The sequence below is a fragment of the Chamaea fasciata genome, unplaced genomic scaffold (genome assembly GCF_029207755.1).
Source record: "Chamaea fasciata isolate MVZ Bird 193981 ecotype frontalis unplaced genomic scaffold, bChaFas1.0.hap1 SCAF_9, whole genome shotgun sequence".
Classification (NCBI taxonomy): Eukaryota; Metazoa; Chordata; class Aves; order Passeriformes; family Sylviidae; genus Chamaea; species Chamaea fasciata.
Window position 1 is genome coordinate 34,364,927 of NW_027094094.1, and position 22,774 is coordinate 34,387,700.

A 22,774-nucleotide genomic window follows, 5' to 3' on the forward strand; every position below is an offset into this window, starting at 1 on the left:
TGGGGACTGCTTTACATCCAATACATTTGTATAGGACCCAGAAGGCCCCAGCCCACTTCAACAACTACAGCACACCATGTAACTGTTATCTCTGCAAGATGGAATAGAAAAAGCACAGTATTTTGATCACTTCATCAGCATAATAAAACAGAAAGCATGTTCCACAAACTGGATTTTTATATATATTTACACAAAGGGCCCATGTTTTCAAAGTCATATTTCTATTTTGTTTTTTAAACCCCATCGAATTATCAGAAGTCACCAGTGCATCTCTGTCAGCCTCCTGCCACCTTGTGGTGATATGGGCAATAGTAATGGAAGGCTCAAGAGAGGGCTAGGGGGAGGCTGATTTAAGAAAGGTGAAACAAAATTTTAACATTCCTTAGGTATCTAAACGTTGAAAGACATACATTTCCAAACGAAAGATTCAAGGCACAAACAGGAAAAATACAGAAATCAAGAAATGTTTCCCAAATCAAACCACATTTTCTAAGATATGTAATTCACACCCCAAAGTGAGTGACAGAAGTCATTTTTCTCTGTGCTATTTTGAATGGATGGAGTCGAGAGATTGAAGGTGTGGTCTGATATTTGCTAGTCTGCGTGCAAAGAAAAATAGTAATGAGTAAATAATGAGTCCAAGTAGAAACAAATAGGGCGCTGCAAGAAAAAAAGGAGGCTCTTTTTAAAATATTTCCACATAGGGTCAAAATTCAGCATGGAAAGACATTTCCTATCAATGCTTAACATGTAGATCGTTGTCTCCCACACTAAGTTACCTTAGAGCATTGGAGCCTGAACGTGACTTCCATTTTCATACCCTTTCATTTTAACTGCTGGCAGATATGTCTAATTTGGGTGCAGACCCATATGGATAAACACTGGCAAAGATAATATTATTTTCCCTTACCTGAAGTGTTTTAGGGATAACAACGACTAGGTATTATGTAATGCAATATTTTTACTAAATTTTAGCAGTATTTGTTCGTATGGGAACATGCAGAATGCTGCTTTTAAATTACTGAATATGTGTCTTTGGATTACATTTCTTTCAGTATTTGAAAAAAATGTAGAAAACATGTTAGTAGCTGTAACTGCTACAGGGCAGTAAAAATTGTAATCACTTCCTCAAAGAAAAGCCAACCAGAGGATGAAGCAGTACAGAATCAGACCCCTGGCCACTTTGTTCATCTCTGTTCACACTACGTATGTTTTTAGTTTTGATTGCCATTTGGAGCCTTCTCCAAAGATTCAATCATTAAATACTGGACTTTGTGAAATCCATGCAAACACTGCCATTGAATTGAACAGGGCTGACATTTTATCTGTAGACTGCAATAGAACTGCTGAACACACAAACAATGCCAAAGGTAATATTTGAAAGAACAGACCCTAACCCAGAAAGAACAATGCTGTGCTCTCAAGGATGTTGGAAGCAGCTTTCCAGGTGTGTGTATTGATTTCCAGTGTTTCTCTGTGACCTGAACTGGAGGTTTATACAACCCCCTGTGTTTCTGTTGCTCCAGCTCAGTGGCACCGTCAAATTCCACAAGCACTCAAGCTCCGCCCCGGTGGCAGCCGCCAAGGACTCGACATCTTCTCTGCCTTTCCAGCTCCTGAGAGCCCTATGCTCTTTTCATCCCCGACCCAAAAGTTGGTGGAGAGCGAAGAACTTTGAAAAACAAACACTTGTTCCAGTTGCACCTGCGGAGATACTCAGAACTGTGAAAAACTAAATAATAATAATAAAAAAAGGAGGTACAACTCACGATGCTCAAGGTTTACAAGCAACTTGTTTGTAATTCGGTGTTCTGCTGCTGCAAATGCTGCAAGTAATATATCATACAAGACTTTGGTGTATGATTTTAATGCAGGATAATTGTGGTATGGAGTGTTGTGCAATAAATTCAGTACTGTGTAGTTTGCTAAGAATTACATAGTAAACATAGTTTTCAGCACCTAAAAGCCAATACCACTCTCTTGAATTAGAGCTACTGCACTGTAGCTGCCATGGTAAGGATTGAGGGTGATTAGCTGGAATACTGCCACTGAAAACACTGACATTACAGTAACACCAATCCTGAATGAGGGTAAACAACAAGACTTTGAATGTAATTTTAAAAACATGCCAAATAATCACAAAGCACAAGTTAAATGGAAAAGATGTAACTCATTTTTACATATGATTATCATGCCAGCCTATTCTAGAAATTTTGAACTCCAGACTAGATAAATATAGCATTTCATGTAGATACAGCTGTATACCCTAAATATTTATATCTGTGTGTGTGTGTACTCCATGAACTGTGTACTCTTGGTGTAAGGGTTCATACAATAAGGTGCAGGGCATGTGCATAAGGTGCATAGGAAATGGAAATTCCTCTTGTCTGAAGCTTGTTCTCTTGAGCCCATAGCTGAAACTATTCTCCAGATGTGCTTCATACTTTTTTCCTTACCATGTTAGTGATCCTCTGACTTTAACACAGGTGATACCAAACTTGTCACTTCATGGCTTTTAAATATCAGTCTCTTTTTCCTAATTTTTAATGTGCATCTACCTTCTAGCTCATTTTATAGCTGAATGGAAAGGAATTGTGACCTGGCAAATTTTCACCACCGTTAAGGAAATAATCACAAGTGTGGTGTCTAATAGGAAGACAGAAAATTCTGTTAATACACAAAAGTTAAGAAGTTAAGCAACAGTTATATGCAAAAAGCTAAAAAAACCCAACAGTAGTAATAAATAAGGCAAATTAATGAAAGTTTAACAGAAGGTGTTAAGTGACAACACTTAATGATTGATTTAAATATATTTGCCATCTATACACTTACATTAATAACCCCAGCTGTTAGAATCTGTGAATGTCAAAGATGTTTTCCTGCAGCTTTAAATTACTGCCAAGCCTCTCCTCCAGACATTGTTTTCAAGCACTTACTGCTTTCAACATGGCTGCAGAATGCAACAGTCACGATCAAACTCACAGAGATTCAAAAAAATTTTAACAGATACTTTCATTTTAGACTATGTTTGGGGTTTCTTCGAATTTTAAGTTTTAAATTTGAAAAAATTCCATATGCAAAGGAAACAATTAAGCATTATACTAAGAACAAAAGAATATTGGATATAGCCAGAGACTGAGACAGAGAATGCCTTTCACTGAGCTTCCCACAAATACAGCTTCTGTTGTTCCTAACTGTTGATTCCCTCAGGATTTAGAGGAAGTCAATTTCTTGTGTTGTTTTACTTCCCACCTGAGTGAATACCATAAAACAAAACCATCATTACAACTCTCATACTTCTGTTAGAAACTTCAGGCAGCTCAACCCAGACTGGACAGACCAGAAAGCTAAAACACAGTCTTTATCCTAAGAGTTCAAACAAGGTGCAGGTATCCCCATGGGAAAGCAGATGTTGCCCACATTGTACCTCTTCCCTGGCAAACCAAATAAAACTCATGGCTATTAAAAGTGATGCATGGAGTTAAGTGACTTCAGTAACAAGATGCACAACTTCAGACATACTGTGGGTCTGATCTCCTAGGACAGAGAATCTACCGCTCCTGTTCCCTTCACTTGGTTTTTAGGACGGTTTAGGGATTCCAAAGCTATACCCAAAATTTCAAGTTTCCCACATTAGTTACTAATCTTGGAAAAATAATCCAAGAAAAATTACCAGATTATGCTTGCTTAATTCAGTGCTGTTGGGAAATGGAAAGGTAGGAAATTAAGAGACAAAAGATCAAACTCACATCTACAGCGCTGGTCTTCCCATTATTTCACAAGCCAGAGAGTAGGTTTTGATCTCAAGTATTCCAGGTTGTATATTGGCCATCAGGCTTTATCCCTAAGCTTAGTCAAGAGATTGCCTGCTTGGAAGTCTCCTGTGGCCCCTTTGCCTGGCTGAGAGTGAGGGGTTGGACTAAATGACCCCCTGAGCTTTCTTCAGACCTAAACCATTCTGTGCTTCCTAAATGACTTTATTTTCCACTGCCTGTCTAAATATCCTACCTGCATTAAGTAACCCTGTCAGCTGAGTAGAAACTAAGAACTCAAGCAAGCACAAACTTTCCCTTTGTGCTGGAATCTAACCCATTAGGCAAGTCCAGCTACAAAAGTTCTTCACACAGTGTAGAAGAAAGGAATGCTAGTACTCACCACTGGCAAGTGTCTAGTTACCCGTGCTGGAATCATACTGACCAGTACCACTGACAGCAGTAGTGGTTTTCACATTTTACGATGTCAGACATGGCACCCAAAAACTCAATGCAAATTAAAAGACAAAGTGTGCAGTGCAAACATACAAACTGTATCTCCTCACCTTTTCTCTGCAATATCAGCGGAGTGTCTCCAAACTCGCGTCGTTATAACCCGAGCTGACATGCTGACCATTAAGTGGCACAATGCTTCTTAAAATGGCACATCTAGTTCTTTGGAAGTGGGAGGACAAGAAGCTGAAAGATTTTTCCCAAAGATCCGTGTAAGGATTAATCCTTAGTCATTCAAGAAGGGGCCCCAGAGATCTCAGTGAGAGTCAGGCTACAGAAAGTAGATCACCAAAAACATGTTAGCTGAATTATAATATTCTCTCCTGAACAGTATTTCCTGGCAAGAAGGATCAAAGCCCTTCACATTTCCCTACAAAATGCAGAAGTCAGCAATTTCAATTCCTTTCAGCAGCTCTGATACAAACTAACTCATACTCTGATCCCAAATGGTCTGCAGTCGTTACATTTTGCTCCTTAACTGCTACAGGACATTTCTCCTCTGCATGTACTGAGCCCACGAAGTGAGCCTGTAAAGGCAGCTTGTGTGAATGGATGTCAATGCTGTTTAACAAGTGGCACTGATGTGCTCATCACAAGGAAGAAATAGCAAGAAAACGACACCAAAATTACGTTTGTGTTGTTAAGTGGTGGAAAAGACAAGGCAAAAAGGCCTGTGGAAGAGAAGGACAGTAGGACAGTCCTGTGTTGCCACACAGGATGTGCTAGAGCCGCTCTGCTCCCTCTTGAACAACCTGGCTGCTCATTGCTGGTCTTGACTGAATAACCAGTTCCACTTCACACTAACACAACTTCTCATTCCCTTATTCAGGGCAGGCTACTGCAGCAACAAAACTTAATGTTAGACCTTCCACTGAAGTCATTGTTAGTAATTAATTTCCAGAAGTCCATGAAACCACCACAGTGTGGAACATAATGCTGTGTGTGATACAGAAACTCTCAGGTCTGTAACCTCTCAAGCTTTTACTGATTTACAATCTTGTAGGTTTATTTAGTTCCCCATTTCCTCCCAGTCCTGGTTTTGTATACAACCAGTCAGGGGCACAGTATATTGCAAACTAGAGCAGAAACAACATCTTTTGTGTTGCAATTCTAGATTTCAAAAAGTATTATTTCTGCTTTAAACTTCTGGTCCAGACTGATGCAAACCCAGCCTGCAGCAGCATTACATACGGGTCTGCATTGATAGCATTGGACCTCTTGCCTTAAAACCACTGGACTGAGTTCCTTGCTTCCACATGGAAGGTGGAGCAACCCTTCTGAATGCCTTACATCTGCATCAGCACGAGGAGATGCGAACACACACTGCAAAAAGGAAAAGCCACGTCTGCAGTGCTCATCTCAATATGTAAACAACGGCCAGTCCAAATTTTTTACAATTATAATTTTTAATTGTCAGTACTTCAACCAATAAATCTGGGACACGGATTCATGCAAGAACTGTGTTCTTAATGCCACCAGGTTTAAAAGCACTAGTTTCTGAAAAACGCCTTTACAAAACGTAATGAAATCTTTATACTGTTAATACTGGAGAAGCGATTCGTTGATAATTGCCTTATTGTTTCCAACACAAAAATGTTCACTTTGAGCTTTAAAATTCTAGCTAATATTTCTTCTTGATTAAAGTTGATTTTTGTTTTCTAAAGTCATTCTCATTGGGAAGAAAAATGCTCATGTCAGTTTTATAGTATATTTTAAGCCCACATGAAAGGAAAAATAACAAACACCTGCCTGTTCAGTAATGTATTTCCCTACATCTCACCTGAACTTAAATAAATGCTTCAGAGTTCCATATAAGACTGTGTCCTTCACATGTTCAAGTAATTGTGAACATGCACAACAATGCCAGAAGTTTTCTCAGAACTTTGCTGTGACAGATTAATGAAATCAGACTTTACATTATTTAGAAGAAAATCATAAATATTGTCAAGTTTTATACTAGCCGTGCTTCTGGAAGGTAGCTGTGAAATAAAGTTGTTGCTTTTTTAAACAATTTTTGGTATCAGTTCCCATTGGTTTTAAAATACATTCCTAGCTACAGTCTTCCATAGCTGAACACCACTGTGTCTCAAAAATTCATTCAGAGTGTGCCCGTTCCACCGGTCACCTGGCCCCCACCCTGCCCTGGAACACCTGTTTGCTGAATCCAGACCAGCACTGCTGCAACTCTCTGTGCACTCAGGCACAGGGGCCTGGCACAGTGCACTGATCTTTTCAACCCCTGGCTGTGCATCCGGCACTCGAACAGGAAACATGTGAATGAGGGCAAATCAAACACACAAACCACACTCAAGTTCACTCTTCCCCTATGCATGCCTCCAACACGAGTAATTGAGCATCTTCTTTGTGTACACTAGTACATTTTGAAATGGGTTTTAGATAAGCTGCAGATGCAAACCAAGCATTTGGAGGAAGATGGATCTCGTAGCTCAGATACAGAAGAGAACAGGACCGAAAAAAGGATGAGTCCTGTCACTTTTTCTCTCCCATGTAACCAGGTTTTCTCCATTCCCACCTGATTTCCACATACTTCTGTACGTGCCAGGTCAAAAGAAATTTTCTTAAAACCATTTTAGCTCAGCTACAGCTCTGCAAGCTGAAGCGGCTCCTTCACATTTTATCATTTCCTCTGAGCAACAAAAGTTGCTTCTATTAATGCCCTTATATATCAAGTCCACCATAAGGAACCATTTATTGCACAATCAAAAGAAACCTTGGGCCATATGTGTGAATTTAAGTGGAGTTCTCCATTTATACCAGTGGGAATTCTGTTCAGAAACTGCTCATCTTCCATCACAGTCTGCATCCTTAACACAGTCTGTTAGTAACAGGAAACATGGTTTTGTCAAGAAATGGAAAAACACTGAAGACAATCTGAAATGTTAGAAGAAAATATTACTATACACCCCAGGCTGCAGGAAGCCAGTGAAATATTAACTTCCTATTCCTTGGAGCTACATACACAGACATGTCAGGCAAATTTTGTAAGATATAGTTTGCATGCTAATTTCTGTACAAATGAAAACTGAACTGCAAATTAGTAAAAAAGAACAGTAGACAATATTAAAATGTACTCTTTAGTAGAAGACAGATTTAAATGTTACACATGGGGTTGGTTAGGGGTTTTGAAGCCAGGTTTGCTTCAAACGTAGTTAAAGTTTAAAACATAGAGCATTTTTAAGAAGTCCACAAGTACCAGGTGAAATCAACATTTGTTGTAAGATATCTGTGTAGAGGAAACACTGCTTCTTCCATGAATAAACATGTCTTCATCCTCAGTGCCCTTGGTTTTTTCCCCTGAATATTTTGTAGAAATAGAGGAGTTGAACATATTTAGAGCAAAGGGCAGCTTTTCTGTGGATTATTTTAAAAATCTGGGTAAATTTCATTCCTAAACTATAAAAAGCCACATCTACGTTGCTTAGCTCCAATAGCTGGAATCCCAAGAGTAAGGGTACCTACGTTAAGGTAAAAGCTTCCTTTGGCAAAACAATTCCTTTGGCCCGGAAATAGTACTTCTTCAAAAATTTGTGCCTAGTGAATCCCATCACAGGAGGGACTTCCACAAAGATTTCACAAGGAAAGTTTTACTTAACAAGATAGAGGGAGTGAGGTAAATATTGAAATACCTAACAATACTTATGCTTCCCCACAGGAGGAAGCTGCAACATCATTGACTTTACAACTGTATAGCTGAGGCCAGTCATATTTTTACTTTGAAAAATGGGTGCTGTGGCACCATTTCAGAATTCCAGTCAACAACTGAGACTTGCCCTGCACATACGTATAGTACAAGATGGACTGTGCACTAAATACCTTATAAATGGTGAGATGGAAGACAAAAGCCTAAAAAACTAGAATGAAGGGAAGCTGAAAGACATGCTGGTGATGAGGAAGAAAGCACTGACTTTTTATTACTAACACACATTTTGGGAATGTGCTACCCTAATTCTGCTTTCAGCCGCTGCAAACACACTGCAGTTAAAAATGCCACTCTAGTTCCAAGCTCAAAAATAAGGCTGGGCATGTCAAAACAGGAAGATATAATTAAAAGGATCATAGAAGCAGAGAATCTGTAGCTTCAAACAGAAAACCCTGCAGAAAGTCCTTTCAGAAAAATCGAGGTAAACATCCCACAAATAGTTCACTAGAATTTCACACTGCGTTTCAATAGTGAAACGCATATCTGTACAGTATGCAAGACATATTTCATGAAGCAAGCATTTGTCATCCCCAGTGCTCTCACAATAACGTGGTTCTAGGATTACACTGATAACTGGACAGGTGGATCAGATGTACTACTGATACTACAAACAAAAGTATTTCAGGTTTGCACTGCTATTCAGTGGGACAAAGATTTATGAGCAGACAAAACTCAGCCTCTAAGAACACCCCAAAGTCTGAGCATCTGAACTTTTGCCAATTTGGAGACCAAACAGAAGCCATAATTATTTAAGGGGAGGTGGTATGAAATGCCCACACCAGCGAAGTCCAGTACAGAAGGTGGCTCAGAGCCATCACCAGCATCAAGCAGTCTGTGAGGAACAAATATTTGGGTTATAATAATCAAACCCAAGTCAAACTGTCAAGTTTACATTTCACAAACGTCACTGAAGTATTTGTAAAGGAAAGCTATGAAAAGAAACCAACGATTTACTGAATAGTTGTTGAGAAGTTGAGTCGTTTGAGAAGTCCCAACTAGCATGGATATTATCTGCTTTTCAAACTGCACTCAGAAAGAATTTTTAATAATCTAACTTCCCCATCACCTCAACTGACTCCCCAAAAGGCTTTGACAGATAATCGATAGACAGCCAGCTGTCTGTGCAACACAGAATTTCCTCTGCTGCCTTCGCTGCCACAGTAAACTGAAAATCCCAACTTCAACACTGCACCCTCCCAAGAAACAAAACCAGTACAGCATTAGATAAAACCACAAAATTTCCAGCAGCAATATTACTAATTATAAATAAAGGTATCAATGACATTCATGTCCCATTAGCACAACAAAATCTAAGAGAATGGGGATTACAGGGGACTATAACCTTAACCACGTTGTTCAGCAGCAGAGATTGATACTGTGACCCGATTAATAAGTGCTCACTACCTACATACTGCACTGAAGTGCTTCGCAGGGCTGCAGTTTCAATTCTTAATAACTTTTGGTAACATGAGCACAGGTATTTTATAGTTTGTGTTGCTTTTTTCCTCTTTATGAGAGTTTATTACCATTTAATCATTCCCTGCATACTAATCCACTATTTTTTAACTATATCATCATATGGAGTAGAAAATAAAGTGCAATGCTGCACTTTAGGAAGAAACAAATTGGAAGAGAAATGGCTGTTAAGTACTTTTACCTGAATTACTGCAATGCCATGTCCCACAAAAACAAACCAAATGCCAGAAGCATCAGTTGTGTTCTTGCACCCTGTTCTGGCATTTATCCTTTTGAACTGTATTTGCCTTCTCACCTCAGCTTTAGGCAATCTTTCCCTAATCCAAGCTTTCCATGTCATAAAATCACATGATTTATTTGCATCCTATTCCTGTTTCAGTATGGAAAACCCACTCCTGTGTTAGCAGTGCAGTTGAGACAGTGTCTGCCTGAAGTTTACAGCTAATACATTAGGGTAAGACAGCACATCATTTAATTAAGAATTGTATTCATTGTTACTACATACATAAACTTGCCACTTACTGTTAAGTAATATTCACACAATATTAACTTGACTATATGATGGACAACAATTAATTCCACTGTCTGAGTAACATGACTTCATGTCTCTGAGGCTGAATCCACATTCTGCCTGCTGATAAAGATCTAATGTAATTCACACAAAGCAAAGGCCCCCGTTTTAATAATTAACACTATCCATTACCTTTAAAGAGGCTAAATACACGTTTAAAAACCCATTCCTGAATGCCAGCGTTTAAAGGAGAGAGTTGCTCAGAATATTCGGTGTGTTTAAGGCAGCCTGAAAGCCAGCCTCCAGGCCAGGAACCAAAGGCGGCAGCCTGCACCAGTGACCGAGGGACAGACACACAGGGAGGGCAGGTCTCTGCACGGAGCTGCTCCCGCAGCACGGCCCCTCTCCCCCCCGAACACGGGGGCACAGTTCCTATGAATGCCTTTGTTCTTCTCTGAAAGCTGCTTAATTGACGAAAATAACTCCTATCAAAGCTATTCATTTGTCATTTGAAAGAATCCTGAAATATAAGACATGGCAGCAAGCCAGCAGGGAACCCGCAAGCCCTCCCTGCTGGAAATCCACCACCAGCTGTTGTGGGACAGCAGCTCCGTTTCTCCCTCCCTCTCTGGGCTAACACCAGGGAGGGCTTTTCTCTGGAATTGCCCCTCAGCAGCACCAGCAGAAGCACCCTTCAGCTCCCCAGTCTGCTGCCACACCAGGCATCATCAGCTGAGCCTCTGCAGACTCTGCACCCTGCTACAAACACATGCGCTTCCCCAGGCATCCTCTCCTAGTTTTTGCATCTACCCAACCTCCTTTCCTCATCTGCCTTTTCTCCCCAGACCCCTCTATCCCCCACAAGTGAAAGCAGCGAGTAAACAAAAGGCCATTCAGCACATCACCAGGGCTGAAATGAATCTGCAAGAATGCTCCGTAATTTTTTCCCAAACTCATACATAAAATAGACTCCGTACTGTAGCTGGGAAGAAAACATCATTTGCTGGTTGGCTCTTGAGTACATTAAACTGCCAGGGTTGTGACAGAAGTAGTGTAACATCTGGGGTAGAAAATCCACTAGTAAGTAATTCCCAGGGTAGGAATTCCAGATATTCAGCGAGGACATAGCATAGAAAACACTTTATTTATGATTTACAAAATCTGTTATTGTTTCCAGATAACATAAGATTAAAAAATAAAATCCCATCATTTAAAGACTACAAAAATCTAGAAGCTTAGATTATTTTCACGCAAGCATTCTCATTTATGGTATACAGACACACGTGCTTTTACAACCACTGAAAATAAAACATTCCTTCCATGACTTGAAACCAGCTCTTTTTCGAGCATACAAGAGACACCATAAATTGGATTAAAGCAAACCTACACAACTTTGGAACTCATACGTCAAACTTACAAAGTTTAAGAAAGTTAAGTTCTCTGAGGACTAGAACTCCAATACATTATAAAACTTTTTCCATGTGAACCATTTATGCAAAAAGAAACTAAAGAACAACTTTAAAGCTGACATAAAAACATGGAATGAAGTTCACTTCTGGTGCTATTCCATTCAGTTACACCATGGGTCAACTTTGTCCCATGATCTGTAGAAATACTGTCATGATTCATCACAGTTTAAAAAACACCAAAAACTTATTTAATTAAAGCATCAAATACACTAGATAAACTAGGAAACAATTGTCAGAAATATTTCAAATTAGAAGTACCATTTCCACCAGCATTAAATAAATTCAATCATCTTAAATGCCTTTTGATTTTACGTTCTTAGAGCAAATTTATCTTGTCAAATTGCTATAAGATGCAAACAAGAATGAGCTCTTATAATGCCAATATTACCTTAGTCAAGCAGATTAACTCTTGCTAATTATTAAATTACACATCTGGCCTGCTGCATATTCTTAGCTGGCAACAAGTTCTAATTAGCTATTTGGAAGTGCTCCGGGTGGTAGGCGAACACTCTCTGTGCGTAAGGATCGCTGTCGGCCGCGGGTTTCTGTGCCGGGTAGTGGTGGTAGCTGTCGGCATGGAAGTGCTCACAGTGCAGGCTAAGCCACTCTCGCTCACTACTGTACCTTTCAGCTTCGGCCAGGATCCTGGTCAGAGCCATGATGTAGCTCAGAGCCATCTGCAGGGTCTCATACTTGGACAGTTTCTTATCCTGCCCCCATTGCGGAACCACCTTTCTCAAGCGGTCGAAGGCCGTGTTCAGCCCCTGCATCCGTCTCCTCTCGCGGGCATTGGCAGCCAGTCTCCTCTTGGCAGCGTTCTCCATCCTTTCCGAGCTGCACTTCACAACACAGCCTGCTCCACTCCTGCACTGCGTGTCTGACTCCACACCTGAGTCCAGGTGACTGGATTTACAGGTTTTCATATCTGATGCAGCTTCACCTTCACACACACAAAGATCACCTAGCAAAAATTCGGTATCTAAAAAGTAGTAAAGAAAGCACTCATAGAGTAGCCTTTGTACCTCTCGAACCTGTTTCCCGATATCAATTATGGAGTGTTTTTCTTGGCTTCTAAAAAAATAAATATAATAAAATAAAAGTTCTTCTGGTTCTTCTGGAAAAGTCTGAAATTTTTTTCTTATCGCTGAAAGAAAGAACGAAGCATTTTTTATGTCTTATGCCTTCATTCTTTTAATTTCTTTAATCTCAGAGAGAGAGAGAAAACAATGAAATCTCCATTCTCCAAATGTATGTTACTGAAGAAAACGGTCCATTTAAACCAAGAAGAATCTCACTGGATTAAAGGCACACCAACTCCAAATGGCTGCTTCAAACGAGGAGAAGTCCTGATTCGGTTTAGGAGAGTATTTCGCAATGGTGAAGTGAAGGGTTGCGATCGGAAGACGTAACTTCCTAAGAGAGATCTCTTTTCCCTTGGCTCCTGCCGGCCAGCAACGACTGTGTCGAGTGGACAAGATGAGGCTTTATAGAAACTGCAAAAGCTAAACAGGTGGTAGCAGGTGGGCGGGCGGCACGCTGCTGCCATCCCAGCACCTTCCCACCCTGGGAACTACAGGGGGAAAAAAAAGCCAAACAGTAAAATCCCAACATTACAGCCTTCATCTGGTGAGAAGTCTTCCAAAGCCATTCTGTCCAGCCCTAACAACTTGCCATCTGGAGTAGTGTCTGGCTGGCCCCACAAGATTCTGGGCAGTTAAGCAAAAGATCCTTTCAATGGATAATCGGTTGCAACTCAGGGAAAAAGAAATCTTTGTGCATTGTAGTATTTGTACATTAAAACACGTGAAAATTCTGGCTAAGTATTGAGGATAGAAGAAATAACTGCATGAATGAAACAGGAGAAAGAGCTAAAAGGTGCATGGCCAACAATATCACTGCTTTGCACACACGGTACCAAAATAAGTAAACTCAAATTATTAGAAACCCTCCAGCATTCACAATTTTAATATTGTATAAAGTACACAACATTGCAACCAGAGCAGTTGCAATGAGAAAAAAAGGGGATTATATATTAGCCTGTCAGCAAACTCAAAGTCATTAAAATAATTTAAATATATTTAAACAGTTAAAATGTAGCTATAGATTTACCTAATAATTGCAAAAATATTTAGATGGGTTATGATAGTTAAACACAAAAACATGTAAGTATACAAGTCACCTGAAAACTGCCCTTTCTAATACCCCCTAATGTATTATATATATGTATTTGACATGAAATAAAGGTGTCTTTCTAGTAATATCGCTAAATAAGTGACAAGAATAAAAGAGGATGTGAAAAACAAATCACAAGGGATCAATTCTGCTACCAACTGTAATGACAGAGGAGCCACAATATACACACACCCATGCCCTATAATTAAAACATCTTTCTTTTACTATACTTGTATTACTAAAATCATAACTACATAAACTTACAAGGAAATATCATATGATCTTTTTACAGTGTACACAAAAGAAAAAAAAAAACCTGCCACACAATGATTTATTATCTGTATTGATTTCAAACTTAATTAAATTGTTACCAGCATTCATAAATTAGTAACTTTTTTCATTAGAGACTGAATACTGTATATTTATTTAGAACTATAGCTCAATTGTTTTCATTATGACTGCAAAACTTGGTGTAGTTGTAAACAGCTGATTAATCCCTAGCAAAAGCAATGACAATGAAATGAGGTTGAATAATCCAAAAACAATAGGATGCAATTGAACGCTCATGGACTCCAGCACGACAGATGTTGGACGTCGGCTGTTACGCCCAGTTGCTCTGCTCTTAATATTCCGCATCCTAATGATCATGAACAGAGATGATAGTTGGGGTAGGGAGTCTCCATTATTCCATTATCAAAATGCATGCCACTTCTTCAATTTTTAAAGAAGTGCGACTTCATCACGTTTCATTAGAAATGTTCAACTTGGCTCTGTGTGCGCTGACCTATTCTCCCAAACATAAAGAGCTGCTACCACAGGCTAAAACGCCACTTTCTGACAGACAATTTCTGATTATCTGTGTGAGAACAGCTCACTTCAAAGCCCCCCAGAAACATATGTCTTTCCCAAAAGGATCAGCAATTAGAACTTGTGAGAGCTCTGTTTCTGAAGATGCTCCATGGGAAGTACTGCATGTGCAGTAGAAAAGAAAATCCACATCTGACCTTCGTACTATTGCTAAAGCATATTTTAGTGCTACTGCAGCCTTCTATCCCAAATAAGTTTGTTAGTTAAGCCCTCTGTCTCTTACAATGAACGTCAAATGATTTTTTTCATGTAAAAGAACACCAGAGAATTAAGGTGTCCTGTAAGTTAACAAATACTGTGTTCTCATGAAATAGCTAAACTCAGTTCAGGTAATTAATCATTCTTCATATTAAGAGTGCTGCTAATGTCATGCCATAAATTTGAAAAGCTCTCCTTTAAAACAGAGTACTGTAGCTTTTCACTTGTATAAATTACAATGAAAACTTCAAATACATTGAAAATCACAGTGCCTCAGAAACTTTGTATTTTACTTCACTAATGCACAGTAACACAGTAGACAGCAGTGCTGTTAATTTTCCCTTCCTAATTGATTCACCACCATTATCATGCTTTGACTAACATACCGCTGTAATCTCAGGAGAGAAGCTGTGATTTATCTCTCCTACTGAACACACTGCAACTTCATCTTAAATGATTTACTATCAAACCACAGGACGAGAGCCCAGATCCATTTAGACTAATAACGAATTAATAACAGGATTTTATAGCTCATAGGCAAAGCAAAACACTGCTTGGCTGATCAAAACACCTGCTTTTCATCACTTAAAATTTCGTTAAGTTCCTGCCTTATTAAAGTGAAATACAAAACGTATCAAGGTCTTATCCACACCAATCCAGTTCATTTGCACAGCCCCCCTGCATAGCCTTATAATAACGTTACCTCAAACTAAAAAATAATCAGCTTTATTGCTCAGTGAATAAGAGAAAGGGTATCAGTTGGAATTTTCACAGGTTTCCTTCACTCAGTTTGATTTCCCCTCTATTTCCATTTATCTCATTTAGTGCTTACGTAATCTTACTCCCTCCTCCCTTCACCTTTAACAATTTCTCATATATATTAGTAATTGAAATATTTTTAAATTATTATCAATATTTTAATATATATTTTGTAAAAGCTATTACCATATCCTGAAGTGATAAACTGCAGTAGTGCTAAAACCTTTTTTAAAATCCTAACTTATATTAGTTTCATAGGTTTTGTACATCAACCATTTCTCATAAAAATCCCTTTTACTCTTTTTTTTTTCCTCATAAGAAAATCTCAAGCCAGAAAAACACCAGAATCACCAGAAAAAACTTCTGTGTCTACCCAGTTGCTCGAATTCCAATCTTTGATTTTCTAACTATACAGGTACCAATTTAGGGCTATTCCATGATCCTTGCAGCATTATGACTGAGTCATATTTTAGTTCTAAAACAGTATCATTAACCAAAATACTATGTTTCCCCCAGAGAAAAACAAGAGTCAGACAAGAATGCTATTTCAGTCATAAACGTTTAGCAACTTCAAGTCACCACCAGTATTAGGAAAATGAAGGAGAGTTTAAATCCATTAAAGAAATTAGCTAGCTTTAGGACTTATGACTACATACATAAACCCATTCAAAATTGTCTGCTGGGTATCCAAGTTAAAAACTCAGATGCAATTAGTGTAGCACCCACTAAGAGATGAACATCTTTCACCCGTACTACTACGGAAAACACAATCTAATTACTTTATTGGAGATTGACTGGGGCCAGATATTAAATTCAAAATGAAATGAAAGCAGTATTTCTGGTTAAAGTCCTCCCTACTTTCTCCACCTGTATTAATAAAAACACATACAAGCAACGTGTCAAAACAAGCATCTTACCTCTCCCTTCTAGCCAGAACTATTTCCTTTCAGGTAGATCCTTTCTATAAGCCTCAAGACTCCTCACCACTGTTGTTCACCATGAGCAAAGCAGAGAGACTGGCATGCTGTAACACTGCCTAATTAAGAGCAGGTGGGTAACGACCAAGATATGACCATCCTTAAGGGCCCAATTTCTTGGAACATTTGACTCAGCTCACAAGACAGGTTAGAAATCCATGGTGTGCAGAAACACTTCTTTTCCTGCCTTGGTTGTTTGCATTGTTTTTCCCCTATTACAGCTATAGGACTATCCAAACCCAACAATTCACTAGAGAATATAGTATCCTGAAGGGACACTTAGTAACTAATACTGGAAGTGGAATAACAATCTACAGCTGGAAGAAGAGTTTGCAGTCATTTCACCAGGGGGCTTTCTACCCTGGTACTTGGACGTTCTTTCCTATAAAGTGCTTAGAAACAGTTCACTTTCCTCCTCAGTCTCTCTGGGCTGAGCTCTTCTTTCCAGCAGCTCAAGTAAATGTCCCAACTACACTTCAGGCTCTACCTGCCATACTGCCCTCCAGTTACCACTTCTCAATTCACCCATTTCTCTTCCGTTCCACATCATCCTTCTCACTTCCTTCAGGCGAGGCTCAAAAAGCAAAGCCTTCCCCAGTGATCCTGCAGAGAACACCCTTCCAACACAACTCTGTTTGAAAGCATGCTTTTACAACAGGAGGTCAGAAACCTCTTCAAAAACCAAAAAGGGGAAAGGAGTCCTTTTACCACATTACTAGAGGAACACATTTTGAATATTAACCTGCTTTTCACCTACATTACATACTGAACTTGGGTACATCATGTGCCTTCGTACACACACACAATAGATCATGAAAGAAGTTTCCACCTCGAATGATATTGCAACCCACTGCACCACTAGAGCAGCAAAAAAGCTCTGACGTATTACAAAGCTAGTGAATTTTCCAGCTATCATATACATCTCATGTGTTTAAAAATACAGTTATCTATCAAGGTCAACTGCACCTGCACGTGCTCAGCAGTTTGCAAAAGCTGTCCTGATGTTATTCACAAGGGAACCTACAGACACACACACCAGGGCACACACGGTGACCTGGCACAACATTCACTGGGCACTGCACCAGCAGAATTGTGCAAGGAAGCTTGGCTGCTGCAGTACTACAGCTGTGGGAGCTTTGTTCCACAGCTGAACCAACTAGTCGGGGTGAAATACTGACTCTGTTCATCTTTCAGCTGTGAATTAACTTGATTGGCACTATCTCCAGTACCACCGGGCAACACAAATTTTTAAAAAGTAAAAGAAAAAAAACTTGTTAAGCATGACATAGGCATTCTGCCACAGGTAAGAGCAAAACTTCATTTATTTAACATGTAATCCAGTTTCTTTAAGCACTTTTTATTTTCCTATATACTCAACTTCAATGAGACAAGAGTCTTCCAGAAAAGACCTTCCATTACTACATAGCTTGAGACTCATTAAGAGCACGATGCGTGCTCTGCACCATGAAACAGATGAGGGAAGGAATCTGCTTTATCCTCCTGACTCCAGATAGGAATTACTGTTTTTATGATCTCTGATAGATGTTTTCCTAACCTGTTCTTTAAAACCTCTAACAGGGTAATTAGTAGCACAAGTGATAAATTATTATCTTTTCATAGAACAGACACCTCAGGATTAGAAAGATGAAGTAGATGGTCAGGACATACTTCATCATCTGGTTTGACCCCGTTTCCTCACAGCAGAAGGAATTATAAACTCAGGAATCTTGGGTTCAGTGCCAGATTCTGGAAAAAGCAATTTTCCAGAGGTTGTTTAACTCTTAGTCCTGAGGATCTTACCTTAGTCCTCCTCTCTTGTGGCCCGTCCCCTTTTTCTAACTTTTTCAGGTGTCTCTCATCCAATTATCACCCTGCCAATTGCTCACACCTGTGCATCACAGTCACCTCCATAACACACAAGGGGATCTTGGAGGTCACAGGGATGGGAACTCCCATGTTTACTCCCTGTGATCACTGCCCTCCAAATACAATTGCTTGGTCCTTTCAGCGTCAAACCAGAGACGTTTGTTCCAAAATGATTCTGCAGAGAGGGCAACAGCCAAAGCCCAACTGTCTATGAACCTGCCTGTGTCAACTAGAATTTGTGCACTTGTTCTCAGAACTTTATAAATGGAGCTAAATTTAATGAGATTCTTGACACTGAAGCAACACCACTGCTACAAATGAAACAAAATCAAAAATCCCAAGCTTGCTGCAAAGAAAGGATGAACCAAAATCTATTAATAGGAAATCAGCGGTGTTCTTCCTCTAAGCAACAGACACGGTCAGACAGCCTCAAGCAGAGGGTGTGATTTGTTACTACGTTTTACCTGCTGACAGCTCAGCCTTTTGCTGGATCAGGTGGTGTTATGGCTCTCCTGTCCCTAGGAGCTGCTTCCTTCCAAACACCATCATGGGAGGCAACACAGCAGTCACAGACTGAGTCAGTTCCCCACATCAACCTTGTGAAAAAACAATCTTTCTTATCCTGCAGTAAGTTACTCTTAAATTACCTATTTGCTATGACATCAGAAGCACAAGAAATACATTAACATTACTGCAATCACTGCTAAAAAAACCCCTCAATTTCATTTGCTCTACTTTCAAAAAAAACCAAAAAACCACAAAATTCCAAGACCATTCACAAGTTAGCCTTTAATTTTTTTTTTTCTTTTGGAATTCAGTAGAAAGCCTACAAAAATTCCTAACAATAGAAACTGAACCGGTAACTATGCTGAGAGACAATATGGAAATTCATCATGGAACAAAATTTCTTCCCTGGAAGACTCTTCCCCTCTCCCCAGCTGTTGAAGATCATCAAATATCAAGGTGTGAAAACACAACCCCTTTTCATTTTCCGATAAACCTTTTTCTCTTAATATCTGGGGATTGTATTCCTGATACACGGGAGAACTAAACTGGTTCATACAGTATCTACAGACTTAACCACAGGCTATGGAAGAGAGAGCTGTAACAGGAGTGAAGCTTTCTGTTTACTCTTGAGGGGACAAAGAAGAGCAAAGGGTGATATGAAAGGTGTGTCATGGTATCAAAGGAGAGGTGTGTAAGAATGTGCTCCCACCGAGTTTCCCAAATACCTCATCAGAAAAAATCTTATTTACAATCGAGCAAACAAAAAACCTACTTGCACATGCAGATTTTGATCAAACAAGGACTTTGGTGTACTTCAAAAGTAGGAAAAAACATTTGCAGCATTTTATTACTGAATTACATCCTATTTTATTGAAACTTTTCTGCACAATTTGTAACTGTGAAAAAAAAAAGGCACTCCTTGAGTAAAAGCACCGTTCCTCTCCCCAGACATGAACAGCTAGGCCATCTCACTTTTAGTGAGATTTTTTTCCCTCACATGCCAACTTGTCCAGGGGACAGGACCAATGACAGCCACCCTGAACATTTAGCTTTAAAGGAATAACTTTTTATTCCTTCCACCAAGAACACTGAATTTCTCAATTGTTTCCTTCAGTGAAAAGTCACTGTCTATTGCCTGTTCTTTATCAAGTGGCACAAGGATCTCAGACTGAAGCGGACACCTTCCCTGCCCCGTTGCCACAAAACCCAAGGAGACATGGAAGTGAGTGCTGCAATCCACTCATGGGACACTATGACTCGTGTAGTTTCTATACCATAAAAACTTTGCAACCTGCTTCGCTCCAAGTACAGAGATAATGGATGTGCAGAACAATACAAGGTGGTTTAAGGATGAAAATGAGCGTTGAAATTGTTGAAAACAGAAATACTGCTTGACAAGTAGACAAAAAACAAAAGCCGATAGAGAATGGTCCCCTTTATGAGAAGCAGAAAAGTACACAAGGAAGAAGCTCTGTATGGGATAAAATATAGTATCTAAAGCCACGAACCTCTAAAGAGCTGAGTATATTTAATACTCAGCCCTAAGTCATCTCACTGAATTGAATGGCAGTCTGCTTACAATATTAGACACCAGAACCTGGAATGTCAGGGAAAAGAGAAAAGTGATGAAAGGCAATGGGGAAAAACAAAGCCCACAAGATGAGATACAAGCAGAGATACAGGCAGGAATAGAAAGTGACAATAATAAAACATGGGAAGGTTTCAAGTGGACTGAGCAGCAACAGTTGACAGTGGCAGGAACACACAGTCCCTAAGATTACAAACTGTCTTTGTTTTATTTCTTCTCAAGCCGTCTGATTGATAGTTGTAAAATGGAGAAGAGAATGTAATGCACCTTGGAAATGAATTACAGTTTTACAGCTGGTTCTTAGCCAATTAGATAGAAGACTCTCATGTCCCAAAAACATAATTAATGCTACAGTTAATGTTGCTTCCTCAAATCAAAATCATGCATAGATTGTGCCATAGTTTATTGACTAACCAAAATACAAGAAGGAACAATGGAGAGAGTGATGCCAAAGGATGCTGTAAGCTTTTTATAAAATCATTTTTCCCTTCAGAAGGAGTTATTTTCTCGTGTAAAGAGGCATGAAATTGCTACCCAGTGCCCTGCTTCTCATTGATTTCTATTTGGCACAGTTTGCCAGATGCTGTTTGGTCTAAGTGTTGCCTTGACCTCCACTGGTGACGCTGGCCCCTTTCTGCTTTGTGGCGCAGCATTTTCCCAGCAGGGACGTCCCACCCTTCTAAGAGTTCAGTTGCAACTTTTGCGGAAGGCTCCGAGGTTACCCATATGTTGTAGGGAAGGGGCAGCCTGGCTGGAATTAACTCAGGAGTGGCGTCCAGCTTTGTGGCTGGAGCTGGCCCAGAGGAGATTATAAATGTCCCAAAACTAATTAAATATTTTGTCTCCTGCTGGTAAACAAAAGCGAATGAGGGCAAAAATACGAGATGCCTGATTTAACTAGGATCTGTAAGTAGCTTGACAACAGCAACCCTGAAGTCAGTGATGCATGATTTAAAAGCCCCTAATGGGTCAAAGCTGTTACACAAATGAGACTTTTGTCGATTATCCCTCACCTTTTTTTTTTGCAAAACTGTTACATAAATGTACTTCCTATCAGTTTTTAGAGCATTTCACACGAGCATTTGGGCCATGCAGTCCAGATATTCATTTAGAAGCTTTCTTCACTTTTGCAAAGAAGAAATACAGAAAGTAAATATAAGGAAATAGGTTCAAATAAGAAGTAACAGCATTTTCAGTAATGTTTTCAAGGATCTGAACTGTCAAGTGTTGCTTCATAAAAATGAGAGAGAAGAATTCTCTCAGTTAATAGCAGATTTAGTAAAACTTTTTCAATTCAATTTTCTCAGCTAAGTGCCACCTTCTAGGCATTCTATTTAAATATATATATAAAATACATACAGAACATATATAATCAAATTATTTAAATGCAGAAGAATATCTATTTAAGCAGTTAAATTATTTAAATGACAGACCAAATGCTTTTGATATACATATATAATTCAGATTTCATGTATTCAGTTGTGTAAATCAAAAATCCACTCTCGTGGCATTTTAAATATAGTATGTTCATGAGGGCATACTATAGTTTAAAATACACTGCTGCAGACTCAGTTTCTTTTATTTTAGAAAACTGTAAGAATTGGCACATGAAATATTCCATGACAGTGCTTTAGAAGGCTAAGTGATGAAAAGTCTCACAAAAATCCCCTTATGAAAGAAAATGAGAATTCTAATTTGATGTTCTGTATACTAATTTCCCATTCATTGTTAACTTCACGTGTTTCTGTAATCCTTCTGCAGCTAATGGGACTAATCTGGTATCCAAAGGTAAAAAGAGCCATAAGGTTTGGTTGTCCAGCACCCCAGTGCATAATGCTGTGAACCAGAAAGTGACTTGTTCATGAAAGCAGAGTGTTCACCTCATCTGAGAGGGCACATGTTCAATCTTTATACTTTCCATAAGCCCAGTTTTATCTGCTTTTTTTTAAAAAAAAAAAAAACCCTTAACAGTAAGGTTATCTTTATCTGCTGAAATTTGAAACTTACTCAGAAATGGCAAGGATCAAGTATATGAGTAAAAGAAAAGGAAACCTTAGAACTAATTGGTGTGTGTACATATATATATACATATACACATAGACACATATACAAAATATAAATATAGATCCCACTTCATTTTTATTGTACTTTACCACTAGATTTTTACTTTATAATTTAACTGTTATGCAAATTAAGTAATCCTCAGTCAGTTTAAGTAATAGTTTATACTAAGGGCTGATGTTGCAATTACTGCTTTCCAAATTAAGGAGGAACTCTTGCAGCTCTCTTGGTCTGCACCCTGCCCAGACAGCTGAGCGCCCACGCACACACTCATATTCCACATCTGCTCTTTTGTCTGCATGGACAGCAGGACGCCACAAAGGTTTCCCCATCAAAA

General features: G+C 39.2%; 2 protein-coding genes across 4 annotated transcripts in view; one reads left to right on the top strand and one right to left on the bottom strand.

Annotated features, from left to right (window-relative positions):
• Nucleotides 1–4,293, top strand: part of MYPN (myopalladin) — a 69,611-nt gene extending 65,318 nt beyond the window's left edge. For all 3 annotated transcript variants that reach the window (XM_066191834.1, XM_066191833.1, XM_066191835.1), the window contains one exon: nucleotides 1,527–4,293. In XM_066191834.1, the coding sequence (XP_066047931.1) occupies nucleotides 1,527–1,678 (152 nt within the window). In that variant the 3' untranslated portion in view covers nucleotides 1,679–4,293. The remainder of the gene's footprint in view (nucleotides 1–1,526) is intronic.
• Nucleotides 4,294–11,152: 6,859 nt separating this feature from the next.
• Nucleotides 11,153–16,436, bottom strand: ATOH7 (atonal bHLH transcription factor 7). Its single transcript, XM_066191836.1, has 2 exons — nucleotides 16,356–16,436; nucleotides 11,153–12,944 (listed from the first exon to the last, which is right to left on the bottom strand). Exon 2 carries the CDS (start codon nucleotides 12,363–12,365, stop codon nucleotides 11,910–11,912), a length of 456 nt encoding a protein of 151 aa, XP_066047933.1. The 5' UTR covers nucleotides 12,366–12,944; nucleotides 16,356–16,436; the 3' UTR covers nucleotides 11,153–11,909.
• Nucleotides 16,437–22,774: the final 6,338 nt, after the last annotated feature.